Source organism: Periophthalmus magnuspinnatus, chromosome 12, assembly GCF_009829125.3.
Source record: "Periophthalmus magnuspinnatus isolate fPerMag1 chromosome 12, fPerMag1.2.pri, whole genome shotgun sequence".
NCBI lineage: Eukaryota > Metazoa > Chordata > Actinopteri > Gobiiformes > Gobiidae > Periophthalmus > Periophthalmus magnuspinnatus.
The window spans coordinates 4,996,863-5,013,489 of NC_047137.1; the positions used below are offsets into that span (position 1 = coordinate 4,996,863).

The 16,627-nt window shown below is 38.4% G+C and overlaps 1 protein-coding gene across 1 annotated transcript in view; it reads left to right on the forward strand.

Annotated features, from left to right (window-relative positions):
* The window catches only part of trabd2a (TraB domain containing 2A), a 66,952-nt gene extending 54,306 nt beyond the window's left edge, over window positions 1-12,646 (forward strand). The window contains exons 5-7 of the mRNA XM_033976296.2: window positions 4,530-4,620; window positions 8,987-9,250; window positions 11,681-12,646. Of these exons, the coding sequence (XP_033832187.1) occupies window positions 4,530-4,620; window positions 8,987-9,250; window positions 11,681-11,885 (560 nt within the window). The 3' untranslated portion in view covers window positions 11,886-12,646. The remainder of the gene's footprint in view (window positions 1-4,529; window positions 4,621-8,986; window positions 9,251-11,680) is intronic.
* Window positions 12,647-16,627: the final 3,981 nt, after the last annotated feature.

Sequence of the window (16,627 nt, forward strand, 5' to 3'; positions counted from 1 at the left end):
AAATGTTACAACTTTTACAGTAAGTTCTTAAACAAAAAATAACAGAACAAGTATTTTCAAAAATTCTTAAACATGTCATAGTTCACCCTGACTTTTGTGTGCCAGATGTGATTTTATAGATTTACAGGAAGTTACTAAAAATATGCCCCCAGAACTTTATTGTCATATTGGTTCATAAAAGAGCTCATTCAGCTGTGGGGGGTGGTAGTTGTGAGTAGCAGAACATGTGTAGAGGAACAGTGCAGAGGGAAGCGTAGGTCACAGTACTGCCTCCAGCTCTATTTATCCAACATGCTGTAATGTTATGAGAGCGGCTGCACGGGCCTGCTAACAACCTGTAATGTAAATATTGGTGTGTATGGAAAAGGAAGGCTATTTAAGGCTTACCATATGTTCTAATAATTCTAGTGGCCCATTTGGGAGACTTTAGGTCTTTTCAAGGATGGACACCACTGTGGCTTTTATTGGCTGCGTCTTCTATTGAGCACAGGTGTGGGATAAGAAGCAGGTTTAGCACGTCCATAAAATATTGATGTCTGGGGTCGAGTTATAGTTTCAATTTTGGTCACCCATGGAAGTTTTATGCAATGTGAGACAAAAGCGTTTTTATGCAATGTGAGACAGAAATGTTTATATGATATAGTATAAGTATAAGTGTGCTGTCAGAAAACTACTCAAAATATTACTCACGTATATGTAACTTAAGTACTACCTGCCTCTCTTCTGTAGCCATGGATGCCCTGGTATATATTCAAGGAAGCATTTTTATTTATTTCAGCTTGAAGTGACACAAATACCTTTGGGTTGGTGAGTAAATGCTCCAACCACTCACCCCCTACCACCCAAATACAGATGTTCCCACGTGCAAAGCCTACAAATACATCAGCAGATACATTTCTGGGTGAAAGAACATTATAACATGGCACAGGGTTGGTTTTCCATAATATAGTCGCTTAACATATGCGAATATATATACACACCACACTGCTGTCGTATGAAGCACCCAGGTATACACTGGGTTACTGTGTCAGCTGTGTTAGCATGTGAGGTGAGCCATGAGGTAATGTGTGAAAGAAGGCCTTCAACGTTATCTGCTCCATCTCCTCTGGCTCTGGGAGGAGGCACCATGAAGACCATACACTGCAAATATTGTACTTCCATATGTGTACTTCTGGACCATTGCATTGGGTTTAGAATGTATAAAATTGGCCTAGAAATAATTTGCAGGAATGTATGTCCGATGTCACAGATGTCATTACACAACAGTTGATCTTACATACCTGTTGCTGAGTTGTTAAAGGTGGATTGTGTAACTTTTCTGATAGAGGGTCCGGTATCTGCTTGTCTTCACGGAGATGTTATGCCATTTACCTGGTATGTTCCACAATATGGCATTAAACTGATATATCTCCATGGAGTCAAGCAGGTGAAATAGCCAGGCCAAGTTTCAAGTCAGATCTGTGGAGATGCAACCACACTCACAGTAAGAATCCATGGCTTCCATGATGTTTTTGATCAATAAAAATCAAATAAGTCAAATAAGATAGATACATTTAATGCTATACTGTGGAACATTCTGGGCAAAGCAATACCATATCAATGAGACAAGTAGTGTACCTACCACCAGAAAAATGTCATCTTTAAATCTTTCTTGCATCTGATACTATTCTGATACTATTTAGAGTAAGTTTATTTATATAGTGTCTTTCACTTGTTCGGCTTTCCACATGAAGTCACGTGGTTTCTCAAATTACCGTATTTTCTGAACTGTAAGTCAAGCTTTTTTTTATAGTTTGGCTGGGTGTGCGACTTATATGTGTGAGAGAGAGGCACTTCATCTACTTCCAGAGCAGGCGGAGTTGTTCAGAAGCAACACAGAGGAAGAACAATTCAACGGATTTAGTGATTTGGAGTGAGATTGAGAGTAAACTTGTTGGCTTGTTTTTTTTATGCTTTAGTTGTCTGATTAACTGTTAATATATTACGTTAACATACCAGACACGTATTCAGTTTGTCCTCTATGCTTCCTGCAGCTGAATAAATATGTGTTATGTAACAGTTGATTATACATGTTACAGTTAATTTGTTTGACCAATAGATGGCGCAGGTGTGTTTGTAATACCTGTATGAAAATTTACTTGACTCGTTTTCTTTTATACATTTCATATTTAACTTCCCCTTATTTATTTCCCCTTCATTTATAAGACTATAAAGGTGATCATTTTTCATTTGGAACAATATTGTAAATGTTTAGTTTATCATAAGTCTAGTTTAAGGTCTTGAAAACTACTTCCTGATTTCCGATTCAGCCTTTTACGCTAATGAAAGTCTTACCCGACAGAGCACTATTCAAGAAACAATTGAAAAGTTACTAGCGACGTATAGCTTGGAAAATACGGTGTCTAAGTTTGGCTTTAGCAGCTGATGGAACTCATACCTTCACTATGCCTCTCTTTACATCTCCAATCAATGTCACAGAAAAGGAGCAAACCACCTTGTTAAACCTCTACATACAGTACAGTATCTTTTTTCTAGCATGTCTAAAATATCAAATTTCCTACTGTCTCCCTCACTGTTCATGGATCATTCAGAATTACAAATCAAAGACAATTATGTTTTAATTCCAAGACAGGGAATGAAGCTCTCTTTATTTCCCATGTTTACATTCAATTCTCCATAAAAATCCACTTGTTGTACTTATACTTAATTTGAAACCTTTTTACTCTTATATGTCAAAGTGCGTTAAATGAATTACCCACAAAACCACCACCACATATTTCATTTTGGCAAGAACATTTGATGCATGATTTGTAAATATAACTTAAAACTTGAAAATGTTTGAAGACATTTGTTTGACATTTTGACACATGGCATTACAAAGCTCAGTTAGGCCGCCATGTTCCATGTTCCAAGTTTACAAAAGGAATTTCATATGTACTGTGTTGGGATCAAATGACAAGAAGATGATTTCATATATGCATTTCAAATAAGACAATTAATCAAGTTGTAACTGAAATCGAGAGAGTTATATCTAATCGTCAATGCTATGTTTGGGTTTTTTAATCAAGAGGTCTACAGCCAAAAGTATGTGGTTTTAAGTTTTGAGTTAAGACTTTGGTGGAATAAACTGGGAATAAAAATAAAAAATAAAATACAAAATTAGGGCCTTTCCTATAAAACATAATTATAATCGTATTTTGATCATTGCAATCGTTATCTGCACTATACAAACTCTATAACACAAATGAAATTACCTTTATAAATACTTTCTGTGTAGAAGCTTTTCGTCACCATATTGTAACCTTAATTTGGTTGATAATGCATTTTTAAAAAACTCAGTGTACAACAGAAATAATCATATGAATAGTCAGCTAATTGTAAAAATGAATCGCTGACCAGACGAACCAGACGACTACTAAAATAACCAGTTGTTGCAGCCCTAAAGAAAATCTATATTGATCAACGTGAGGGAAAAATATCTTTTAAAAAATCTGGACTATCCATTTTTGCCATATCTCCCATATCTATGTATTTATTTTATTTTCCCCTAGTCAAAGTTAAATGGCTAAACTCTTTAAATAGATTGCATATAACTTTAACCCCACACTACAGATCCAACCTTTTTATTTCAAAGCTTTCCCCGGCGTTAATACTAGTGGCGACAGAGGCAGCATGGCGACATCGCGGTGCACCGGCCCAAGTCTCCATCAATAGTACTGAGCCAGATTAAAGTGGTGGGCCCTTTGTTTACCGCAGTCTGTGATGGCACGGCTGAGCTGCCCCAAACAAAGGGACCCTGCTCCTCTTTGTCAGAGCGAGGGGAAGAATGGAGACCTCTTGACATGGCAACCTGAAGCCTGAATGCCCCCACTTCACCTAGCCGAGAGGGTCAGAGGGAGGGGAGAGGAGGGGAGGAGATAAGGATCCATGGGGGAAAAGGAGGAAGTTGATATCAACAGGAATAAGCTGTCAGATAGAGCGAGGTCTGGGTTTTGTATCGAGTGGAGGTGGGAGAAGGATGAAATCATGGATAATATTGTAATTGTTGATTTGGAGCTATGCACATTTGCAATAGAAAGTTTATGAAAAAGTTATGTTATGTATTCAAATTTGCTATCAAATTAAAATGGAAATAGAAGAAACTTGCAGTAGAATTTTCAAACAAAGTGATGTGATATTTCTGTAATCTTGTGCCTGATTTTACACCCACTCTTAATACTTTAATACTTGAACCTTGCTTTGGTAAATATTTCCATCAGGATAGTAAGAAGTTAAAGATAAGTTAAGATATTTGTTTCAGTCAATATATTCTAGTGCCAAGTTGTTTGTTTGTTTGTTTGGGTTTTTTTTCTCTTTTTTTTTTTTTGCTAATAACATTTTTCTGCTGAACTAAATTGTCCCAAATCAAAACACACTATCACGGATAAGTTGATAGATAAACAGAAACCAGCAGGCCACAATTGGTTATAGAGATTCCTGTATATAGGCTCTTGTATATCTTCTAATAATGTTTCCTTTTTGTGTTGCAGGTCACTTTCTTGGCAACAACACGGTCATCAATGTGCTCCGTCGCCAGGGATACGAGGTGGAGCACACTCCCGCAGGCCAGCCAATAAGCAGGTAATTCTACTGCTTTGAGAGTCCATATTTCATGCACTGACACTACCAATAGACTTAGCTCCTGGGTAGATTTAATAGTTGCCGTTGCTACATCCTCTATTTCAACCATGTACCTTTGAAATAGAAGATCGCGCTTCATCCAGATATCTCTTTTTATCTTACCAAACTGGACAAAAGTAACACGTTAGCTGTTGTTTATTTAAGACGAAATAAGACTCTAAATATACTCATACCATATTACATACCGTGATTACAAATACACATGATTCTTTTTGGTAACTGTACTTTTTTTGTGTACATTTTGAAACCTGTATTTGTAATTCTAACCATGCGATTCTAATTAGTAACATTTAAAACCACCTAATTCATCTTTAAACTGTTTAATTAATCAAGATTTGTACGAAAGATTGATCTAAAATAATAATACTATAAAAACTTAACTAGTGCTTGGATTAGTTTTACTAACTACATGCATACGTTTTACTTTTACTTAAGTACAATTTTGGCAGCAGTATTTGTCTGTGCAGCAGTATTATAATATTCAGTACTTTTCCCACCATTTTTTTACCCTTTAATACATTGAAAGATTAGTTCACGGCTTAATTTTTATTACAAACGTTCTGATACTCGGGGTAATTGAACTCACATGCGCCTTTAGCCCGTGCCGTTTTATACTCTACCAGTTGGTCTCAAAAACAACAATTACAGAGCTTAGGTAAAGAAATGTGGCCAGTAACAGGAACAACTCTCTCAGTGTGTCTCCTGTAAGCTTATGTTTTGCTTTGGCTTTAACCAAGCATCAGGGATATCCCAGGGATGAGAAGCGAAAGCCGGAAACGCTGAGATGACAGATGGAGCAGGAGGTAGAAAATATTAGGTTTCGCCCTTAGTTGTTGTACATTACCATTCCTACCCCAAACCCATATTTTATCACCAAAATTCGGATAAAGTTTCACGTCTTAGCTCCTTTTTTTGTCTTGTGCCGCTGACAGGAATACATATATTTCCCTAACTTTTTCAACTTTCGACTACGTTTAAAATCATTTTGAGAGTGCGCACAATTCTGCAGTGTTCGCCAGCAGACCCGAACCAGATGTCGGGGTTCCGCTTCAGCCCTTGTGAGAAATATGTTGTCTGCAGATAATCAAAAACTGAAAGCACTAATTATCCTTTGAGTGATTTTCCTTATTGGAGTGATTGCCCTCTCCATATGTTTCTACACACGCAGCTGAAAGGCTTTATTAATCTACTTAACTCAGTCGACCCTGGAGAGGAGGCCATAGCCAGCCACAGTGAAGGCTAATGTGGTCATCACTCACAGTAGATTTGATGGATAAATATACAGTTGGTCAAATGAAAAAGGAAAGATGAATTGACATAAGAATAGCTAGCGTAGGCATAATAGCACAAGAATAGTTTAGGTGGATCAATGTACATGTGTATAATTCAGCTAGAGTAGACTTGACCAACTTAAAGATCTGGAGATTATCTTAATGTTAGCATTCATTTTGGCCCTCCAAATTGTTTATTCATTGATTTAATTTATTTTACTTGGATAAGTATGTACATTTAACATAACGCACCACATGTTTAGGCTAGGTTTTTTCAATATTAGCCCTAAGGACAGCTGATACAAACACCAATCTGCAACAAGCAACGAATAACAAATCTGTAGAACTAAATATATGTACATAAAGGTGCACTATGGTTTCTGGTTTTCTGCTATCTATCTCCTTGGAGACACATAGTCATGCCACTCGACCAAGTTACAGATCGGATCAGTGGAGAGTGACGATCCTGCTTACAATAAAAATTCATGGTTTTAGTTATTAAAACCTTGAAAAGATAGATACATTTAATATCATTCTGTGGAACATACTAGACAAAGCAATGACATCACCATGGTGACAAGCAGATAGTGAAAAGTTATGTAGTGCAGCTAAAATTATGTAAAATATTAAATTGATAAAAAGTTTTCTTCAAGTGGAAATAAATGAAGCATAGTGTAAATATCACTGAGAGCAAATACAACCTGTTGTCGATATGCAACTTATGCATGTTAACAACCACATTTTACAGATATTTTTTGGGTTGCTTCTTGTAAATGAGGGTCAGTTGTTGAAAGTGCTCACTGATGCTCTCTCTTCAGTGGTTTCACGTGTTTTTCCTGCTGTTTTTCCAAATGTAGATGTTAGTGGAGATAAATCTGGCACAATCCCCAGTGGCCACCAGTGGAGTGCAGTTGAAAGGCCAAACCAAGCATTGCCCGTGCCTCCTGCTGCGGAGCGTGTAGTGCAGCCTAGCATAGTACAGTGCAGTGTGGGTGGCTATCTGCCGTCTCAGATCTACTGTGTGTGAGATCTGGGGCTAAGGGAGTCTACTTTCACACACATACACAGAGTGTGGGCTTGAGTACAGCTGGCAGTGCCAGGGGGGCACTTGGGAGGCACCAGCATCGCCTTTTGGAGGGCCAGTGCACCCCCATAGGTTTTTCCCCTTTTTCATAGGACTCTAAAAATGTTAAAATGACAAATACAAAGTCTTCAAAAGAAATAAAGAATGATAATAATAATTCCATGTTACGTTTTTATGAATTGGGACAGGGGGCTGATTACATTTAAACTAAATTAATATTTACTATCTTCAAAACATGAAAAACACAACAAGCTTGTTTATTTTTGAACAGTTTGCGGAGGTCCAAAATTATTCCTCACTTACCTTATGCATTATTCCTCACTTACCTCGCATACTAATTATTCAACGTGATAAGTTTATAAGTGCATTTCTCCAAAGTTTCAGCTAACAACAGCTAGCATGCTAACAGCACACTTCCTGATTCTCGGAGGACCTTTATAATTACACACACCACACCACTTCACTTTCACACACACACACACACACACACACACACACCCCCACACACACCCACACACACACACACACACACACACACACACACACACACACACACACACACACACACATATATATATATATATATATATATATATATATATATATATATATATATATATATATCCTCGTTGGAGATCTTAGCATCCCTCCTGCCAAAATATGTCCGCTGCTGTCCCTGCTTGGGTAAACCCCTGCGTGTCACCCCTCACGCGACACTCAGGAACTTTAAAGACCAGCACAGTACTACTAACAAACCCAAGACCACAACTTACCATGTGTACCTCCGCCCACGTTAGCTGGTAACAAAACAGATCCTGAAAATACCACTACACCACAGTGTTAATCCCTTTGGTTGTGGTTGCAAATAGTTTCTAAGCCTTCACATTTCTCTTTCTTCTTTTTTTACTAATCAGCATTTTGTTAATTGAACCCATAACTGACTGGCAAATGTTCCATATGACTTTAATTTTCATTGTTGAAGTCTGAATCGAGCAACTTCTGAGATGCTGATAAAGAGGCAAAGTTGAAAGGAGGCGCCCTGCTGTATGGTTATATAATTACACAGGTTGGCCAGATGGTCTGACAAAGAATTATCAGCTTGAGACAGGAAAAGGAATCCAGTACACTATTGTTACACTGCAATGTACCTGACCAGAGAGAATTTTTAAATAGTGAGTTTGTTGCGGTTTTGTTTTGAACTAGCAAATAATTACATCAATTACGCTCAATAATTTCTAGCTTTTTGGATCTTAACACATGCTTACAGTGTATTACAATGTTTATATATGGTGTTACGAGGATTATCAGTTTTAATTACTGGAGATGTAAAAGACTCAACATTTGGGCTTTTTGGCACTGAAAACTGTACTGTGTGTAATTACGTTCGGTTTATATAAAATTGTGCATTTTTAGAATAAAGTGTCAGCATGGGCTACACTTAATCAAACAAGTGTTTTCCATCACAAAAAAAGACTTGGCTTTCCTGTCATGACTCCCATTCCGTACTTTTAATTTGTTTTCTATAAAATCCGGTTTATGTTTCCTATTAGTGTTGTAATTGGCACATCTGTTAGATCCTGTCCAGACATAATAAGGTCTTTCTTCTTTTGTCTTGTCCAGTAATATGCATTGTTATGTAGGACTGCAACTAAGGATTATTTTAGCAGTTGACTAATGAAAAGGATTATTTATATTGTATACTGAGACTTTTTAAATACATTATCAACCAAATAAAGATTCAAATATGTGACTCAAGTCTTCTAGATAAAAAAAAAGTCAGAGTTGTGTTGTTTGAATGAAAACAAAACACAACTCCGGGTATGTTTTTGATGAACATTCTAATATGGCTAAAAGCTCACACTAATCAATGTTGCGTAATATATAACCTTTAACCATCAGAGCCCTATTGTTAAGCCATCATTTAACCTTTGTCTGAACATCTTTTTTCCAGACACTCTTCTTCTCGACCCATCTCACCCGAATCTGAAGACCACCACGAGGAACCTCCAGTCCTGGAACCGTTCCTCCACGAGCTCCCACACGGCGGGCACGACCAGCTGGACGAAGAGCACCTGCCTCACCTCCTGTTCCCGCCCGACAGCCTGGAGCTACTGGAGAAAGCCGAGAGAAAGATGCTGAAAAAGAAACGGAGGAACAAACAGAAGAAGCAGAGGCACAGGCATTTCAACGACCTGTGGGTGCGCATCGACGACAGGTGAGAGGAAACCTGAGAGCTTGAACGGTTACAGCGAAATTTAGAATCGCAAAAGGTCATAGGTGAGGACAATGAGAAAGCAGAGACGGAGAGGATGTGAGAGAAAGGGAAATCCTCAAGTGTGTAATAGATTCTATACAAGTGAAGTGACTGTTCCGGATGTGGCGCTTCAGGCCCGGTATCACGTCTCCTTACTCTGCTGACATACCCCGCAGTGCAGAATGAGTCCAGACTGGTTTAGAGCCTCTATGAGTATCTTCTCCGTATGAAAAGTGCAGTCCGGGAATTCCTCTTGAGTATCCTGTTCAGAGTGCGCACACTAGCCCAAGGCAGGGACTAACCGGACAGCAAAACAAGCTCACTTTCACAAGTACAGAAAACAAAAAGGTTTAGAGCAGTTTTTGTGGGGTGGTGTTTGTTTTAGCTTGTGGATTGAAGTGGATATTTATTAAGGCTAGGTTTTACAAATACTTCTTTTCCTTAGAAACTCTAACCCCTAGCAAAGCATTTTATATTCAGTAAATAAGGAAAGAGTGAAACGTGGTGGATGTTTGTTCAAAATAAAATGGTTTTGAAGGGTTTGGCGTTTAGCTTGTCAAACACTTAAATCAGTGAGAATTTTGTAACATCTCTGAAGGGGTTCATGGCCAAGTTGCAAGTCAGATCTGTTGATAGACAAGCCCGCTCACATTAAGTATGCAGATTTCTCAAGCTAATTTTGAGCAATAAAATCATCCTTAGATCAAAAAATGCAAGATGGATGAATTCAGTGCCGTTCTTTGTAACATTCCAGGCAAAGCAATAACATCTCTGTGCAGACAAGTGAGTGGCTTGTCACCTACTTGAAGTTACATATTGCAAAATATTTACATATGCACCATGTAATTACATCAAACAACATTTACAAGTCAGATCTGTGGAGAGACTAGCCTCCTACAGGAAGAATGTTTGCACTATTTAAATAGGTAGGTTTAATCTCTATGGTTTATTACTGTGGAACATTCCTGACTAAGCATTAACATCTCCATGGGGATAAGCAGGTGTTGGACTCTGCACAAGAACAGTTATATAAGCAACCTTAACCTTTAAGCAAGCCAATCAGCACGTCTATTCGGTAGTCTACGGGTTAACATCTTGCGTTTCTATTTTCCATTGGCTTATTCTAATTTATACTTGCATTACCATGCTATTTACTGCAATGAGTCTTGGTTCTTAACCAGCACTTACTTGTATAATGATGCATGAAATTCATTAATTGACCCGTGAACATTTTTTCCTGTTGACAAATGTTCCTGCTAGTTGCTTGCTTTGGTGTGACCAATAGTGGCTCTAGTTGTGGAACCTATGTTTCACAGTGAACAGAGGTGGTTTGTGCTCATTTGTGTACATTCTGTCTGAGGGCGGCTGTGTACAAGGTGCTCATGTGCATGTCTTTGTATATTTGAATGTCTGAGAAGGTGACTGAAATGACATGCTCTAACCTTCCGTGATATAGCCCCGCCTGGTTTTCCTCAAACTTTTCATTTTTTGGACACTTTTAGTCACAAAGTGTAAATAAACCCCACTGTAGAGCCCAGCTTATGTGAGAAATTTTGCCTTTATTCATGGAAATTCTTATTAAGCATTGCAAGTCAAAGGTACTGCTTAGTTTTTATTGGAAATTTAGGTTTGGAAAAATAAAACCACGCCAAATATTACGTCAAATTAATTAGCAACAGAGCCAAATTTCTATTATCGAGGCCAGAGCAAAATCAGAATGATAATTTGTGACTGTCTAAAGCCTTATTCCAGTCAACAGCATACACTAGCGTTAAGATGGCTCAAAACAGCACATTTAGTTTTATTTTATTAATATCTTGTACATGAATCCACCAAAACTTACAATTTCAATCTGGTGTTGTCACAATACTAAAATTTCAAACTCCATTTTGATTCTGAGGAATAGACTTGATACTGATTGCGATGCCACAATTATAATTAAAAACAATATTTCTTTAGACAATAGAAGGTGATTTTAAAAATGACCTAACAGCCACTACTTGAAACTAATGTTATAACCACACCGTGAGGAATGGGACGTATAATTAGCACTAACCTTAAGAGACAAAAAAATTGGACAAAAACTTGTGCAAACCAAGGCTAAGATAGCATTGCATTTCTGCCAATATAAGCTACAACTTTCAACTGAACTAACTGGGTTTCATAGCTCATTTTAAAATTGTATAGTGTTGTTTGATAACTAGCCATATAATAACATAAAAAACACTAAGTAATAAAATGAAAATATAAAATTATTTACGAAAGCTTGTCCACCATCTTCTGAAAGTGGAATTTATTTTCTTGAACTGTACAAAGAAACAAGCTCATCTCAACCAAATAAAAAAGAGTGGATTTTATTTCAAATCTATTTTTATTTTCCTGTCTTTGCAGCAACATGGTCCACTCCCCTCCTCCTCCGATGGTGCGAATCATCAACGGCTACATCACGGTACAACCTCCGGAGCGACCGCAACACCACAACTACGACTACCACCAAGTGTACTCAGCAGCGCCCTCTTTCTGCTCGCTCTCCTCACTGCTCGCAATGGTCATCTGCCTGACAACTATTCAAAATTTACGGGCTCTTGTATTATAGAGCACTCAAATGTGAATAATTGTATGAACTTTGTAATGAAAGAGTTACAACTTTAAGAATGCGAAGGGAACTTATTATGGAAGTCTATGGAATACAAAAATATGTAAATCGCTGTCTGCATCCCTGTACGGTATTGCATAATATAGCAGAAAATGGACACTCTTGACTTGAAACTAAAAACATGGCTAAACACCATGAGTAAACGTACAGGTTGTTAGCTGTATGACTTTTTGTAAATGTTTGTATGTATGTGAACCTTTCATGTGAGCTCTTAACCCACAAAATGTTGATGTTTTTACTACCTTAATTTATTCTTCCATTTTAGAAGAATGTATTTGATGTTTGCGATGGAGGGATTGTACATATTGTTTAAAAGTCATAGATGTATTTTAGATATATAAAATTATAAGAAGCTGGTGTTGTTGTTTATAAATTTATATATATATGAATAGATATGCAGTATATTTTTGAAAAGAGAATCAGGAACTAACCAGTGCGGCCTGAAAGGGACAGGTATCAGTGTTATTGTCTACACACAGGGTTCATGTTAATAAGTACATGTTTAATTTATTTAACGTCTATAGTTTTGCTGTAGATTTGATGAAACATTCCCATTGTTTTTTTGTGTGTTATAACAGAAGTGAGCCAATGTTGCTGTCTGTACATTGATGTTCATACAAATGCATCTGACACTGTTTACTGTTTATCCAGAATATTTTGGTTTTACAATTTACTCTCGCATCATATGATTCTTATAGTATTACAATGACAAAATAAAATATTTATCTAGATATAACCTGTCTTTGTTTGTTTCATATTTTGTATTCCATTAGCGGTTCTGATCTGATAGTGTGACAAATATCATTACTAAAAAGGGTTAAAAACTTATTGTACATACTTATTTCTGAACATACAATTCTATCAACACTTAAAAGCATTCTTATTACTACAAAGATGATTTAAAACTTGGCAAATGCTGTTATGTTCTGCTTTGGAGAGCTTTATAGTTTTGTCGTAAAAGTGTATATTGTGTTTCAGCATGAATTGCAGTGACTCAAGGATTTTAACAAATAAGAACCATTTTTTAAGATGCTAAGAAAACCCAACTTTACACAATTAGACCTCATTTTTAGACAGAAATAGTTGCCTTTTTGTGGCTGGGGGAACTCTGCCATCTGCTCCATGTAACACAACACTTGAACTGTAGCCATCATAAGTCATCAGACCACTCCATATAAAACATATAATATAAACAAACAATGGTGGAAGTCTGGGCCTTAATTGCGACTTGCTGAGTGCTTCCTCTGAGAGACGTTTGGGCTCATTTACTCTCACTAACACTATGTCCTGTCTGTGAAAGTGTGAAAGTGTGTTATTAAAGGTATGAAACCCAACATGCCAAAGACCACATGCATTCTCAAGACAATTGTTTAAACCTTTTCACTTTGTTTCATTAGTCCATATGTGTGTGCTTCAAGATGGAGTGGAATGTTGAAAAAGGGTGAGGTAGATTTCACTGTCAGTGGCGGCTCTAGACATTTTTTACAAGAGTGGCCAGTCGGGGGCCATAGCTCATACAAGGCTAGCATAACCTGTGAAAAGTGTGTTAATGTAGTTCATTTTAAACTGTTTGCAGCGGTCCCAACGCATTCGTCACTTTCTTAACGCATCAGAGTATCCTTGTTAGTTTACTGTTAACAACAACATGCTAACTGCACACTAGATATTAAATACATTTAAGACAAACAAATATACACAAGAGTAAACATGATATTTGTTATGCATTGTTTATTTTTTTGAGTAAGCTAAAGCATTTTAACACATTTCAAAAGAAACATTCTTTCCATTGAAATGGTTCTAAATGCATCTTCTTATCAAATTATGGATCTACTGAAATGCCCTCCTCAGTGTGGAGAAGAAGCGTGACAGAGCGAGTGTGGAAGGCTCTCAGCTCTTTATTGAGATGGGTCACAACAGCTGTTTCAAAAGCTGCAGTATCTTGTGCACAAGCAGCCCTCGGGAGGGCGCTAGAGGACCCATACTCCACTACGAGATGTTTGGCTGCTCTTTTGCCAATTTTTTGTAAGTCCGCAAAGCTGATATCACCATCTCCATCAACAATGAGATGCTCCTGGATCTTTCTATGTAACTCCTCAGCCATTATGCTGGTGTCATGCTGATCAGAGATTCCTGCCATCTTTAACATTTTTTTGACACAAGCCTCTGTAAGGATGTACGGCACTCGATGTCCACAGGGGGGGTGCAGGCGGATTGCTCCTCTCTGTTATGGTTTGTAGGACAGTGGACATTTCATCTGTTTGTTGATGCAGGATGTGTTCTGCTGGACTCACTTCCCTCTTGTCCTCTGGCTCGTGTACAGTGGCACTTGGTGCTGGTGAAGTGCTGCCTGGTGTTCTTCAGGCAGAGTCAGACTCAGGCTGCAGACATCTTCAGACTCCTCTTGGTGAATTGGTGGTTGGGTTTCCCTCACACCAGTCTATGGTGCCATTGTTTTCTGTTATAACTCCAAGGAAGGCCAACTGTGTCAGGACTTCCACAGGCAGCACCTGTAGGTTCACTGATGCCAGTTGGACCTTCTCCTGGGGCTCATCACTCATCAAGAATGTGTTGTCCTGGGTGACATCAAGTACTTCTTGTTGGATTACTGTAGGTGTGTATTTCAGGACATTTTCAAAGTTAATTTCTTGTGGAAATGCTGATACCACATCCTGAGGCTCTGGTGATATTGCGTCAGCTTCCAATGGAGTCGTTATCTCCTCTACTAGTTTGAAGTCACTTTGGGAAACATCTGCTTCCTCCATCTGTTTTGGGCATGTTACCTTGGAAGTTAGATATGTTGTCCAAAGAAATATTTAGATTGTCAACTGAGACAGCTTCCAGTGAGTCTTCCTGGAGTGTGTCAGGTGCCATGTCTTGGTGCTCTGCCGTTGATACATCTACCTTTCCCCCAGATGTGGCGTCCTCTTCTTGAGGAAAACTAGATTTAACTTTTTCAAAAAACAGATCAGGCTGTTGTAGGTTCATTGGTGCAGACTGGAGATCCTCCTCAGGCTGGGTCCATTGAGGAATAGAACAAGTGTCTTCTGATGTATCTTCCAGTTGTCTGTCAGTAATGACCTCTTCTGCTGGGCTGGTGGCACCCTGTGCATTTGAATGCTCTTCAGAGATGGGGATCACTGGTTTGATCATCTCCTCTGATGGTTTGATCATCTCCTCTACCACAGTGACAGGGTCTCTAGGGCTGGTAACATCCTGAGGAGGTGGGGGGTGGGGGGTGGGTTTGTACTCATATGGTTTTCTTTCTAGGCTTTAAATGCCTGCATGCGTTCCAGCTTGTATAATTCCTGTTGCCGAACAACATGCTGCTGGAGCATCTGCTCCTTGTGAGGATACATCTTTGGGTCGTGCATTTCCATGAGCTCCTTATATCCCATCATCTCCAGCATTTTGTGTGCTGCCCTGACCTTGGCTGCCTTTTTGGAGGAGGCCATTCTCTGGCAGGACATCTTTCCCACTCTTACCTCCACAACGAAGGTGGTGTTGTAGTGGTCATGTTGTACAAACGAGACCACCTTGTACTTAGGGGCTCTTTGCTTCCTCACCTCCAGTATTTCTGAGAGGGCACTGACTGGATTTTTATCATAGAAAAAGTATGGACGTTCTACAGGGTCCCCCAGATCCATGTGGAGTTTATGCCAGTACGGAGTCGCCTTCTCTGGCTCTGGAAGCTTCTTCAGATCCTCCATCACTTTCTTGGCTGCATTTAATTTAGCCTTTTGTTTTGTGGGTCCACTGCCAATGCCAACAAAGTTTCCCGCTCGTACTTCTGCGTGGAAAGTTCTCTCATGTGCAGATCATGCAATACAGCAAGATCATGCAAAAGTGTCAGATATTTCAGTTTCAATCTTGTAGTTATAGCTGAACCATGAATCTGCTTTAAACTATAGAGAGGTAGCACTGAGTTGGAAAACAGAATACCTTTACCTGTGTCACATCAACACAGAAAGGTGATGAAGGTGATGTATTTTATTACAATTAGTCTAATCAAAGCTATTGTGAAATTTAGGCAAGTTTTGGCCCATGTTAATATTATGGTTAGGTAACAATTATTTAACAATTAACTCTATGTATATTGCATCTGCTGCCTATGTACAACCAGGAAGTAAGATGATAAACTTCACCAAATTAAAAACCTTGGATAAAAATATAAAAGTTGTCAAGACTTTTTGTAAAATTTTAACTATAATAACTGTATTTTAGTGACGTCACATCGGTCTTAAATACTTAAAGTATTAACATTTTGACACATCACTCACCCTGTCTCTGTACATAACTGTGTGACTGCAGTATTAACAGTACTGCAGTGCTGAATAAAACTTTTACCATCGGCTCTTTAAGCTACTCAAACAAACACACCCTTATTGCTGGGCTGTTATTGATCATCCCTATGTGTTGCTGTAAGTAAATGTTTTTGTGAGATATAGGGTAGATTTTTGCTAATTGTCACGGTGACAAGACCGCTGCTTGAACCAATGTGCTAAAAATACAAAGTCTAGAGACGATAATGTGCTTGGCAGAGATTTGCTGAAACTATAGTTGGCTACATGGGACTACAAGAGGTGGTAATGAATCAGGGGTTGCGTTCTACAGTGTGTGGAGTTTGCATGTTCTTCTTTCTGAGTAGGAGAAAGAAATGACACATCAGCAAGATACTCACAGTG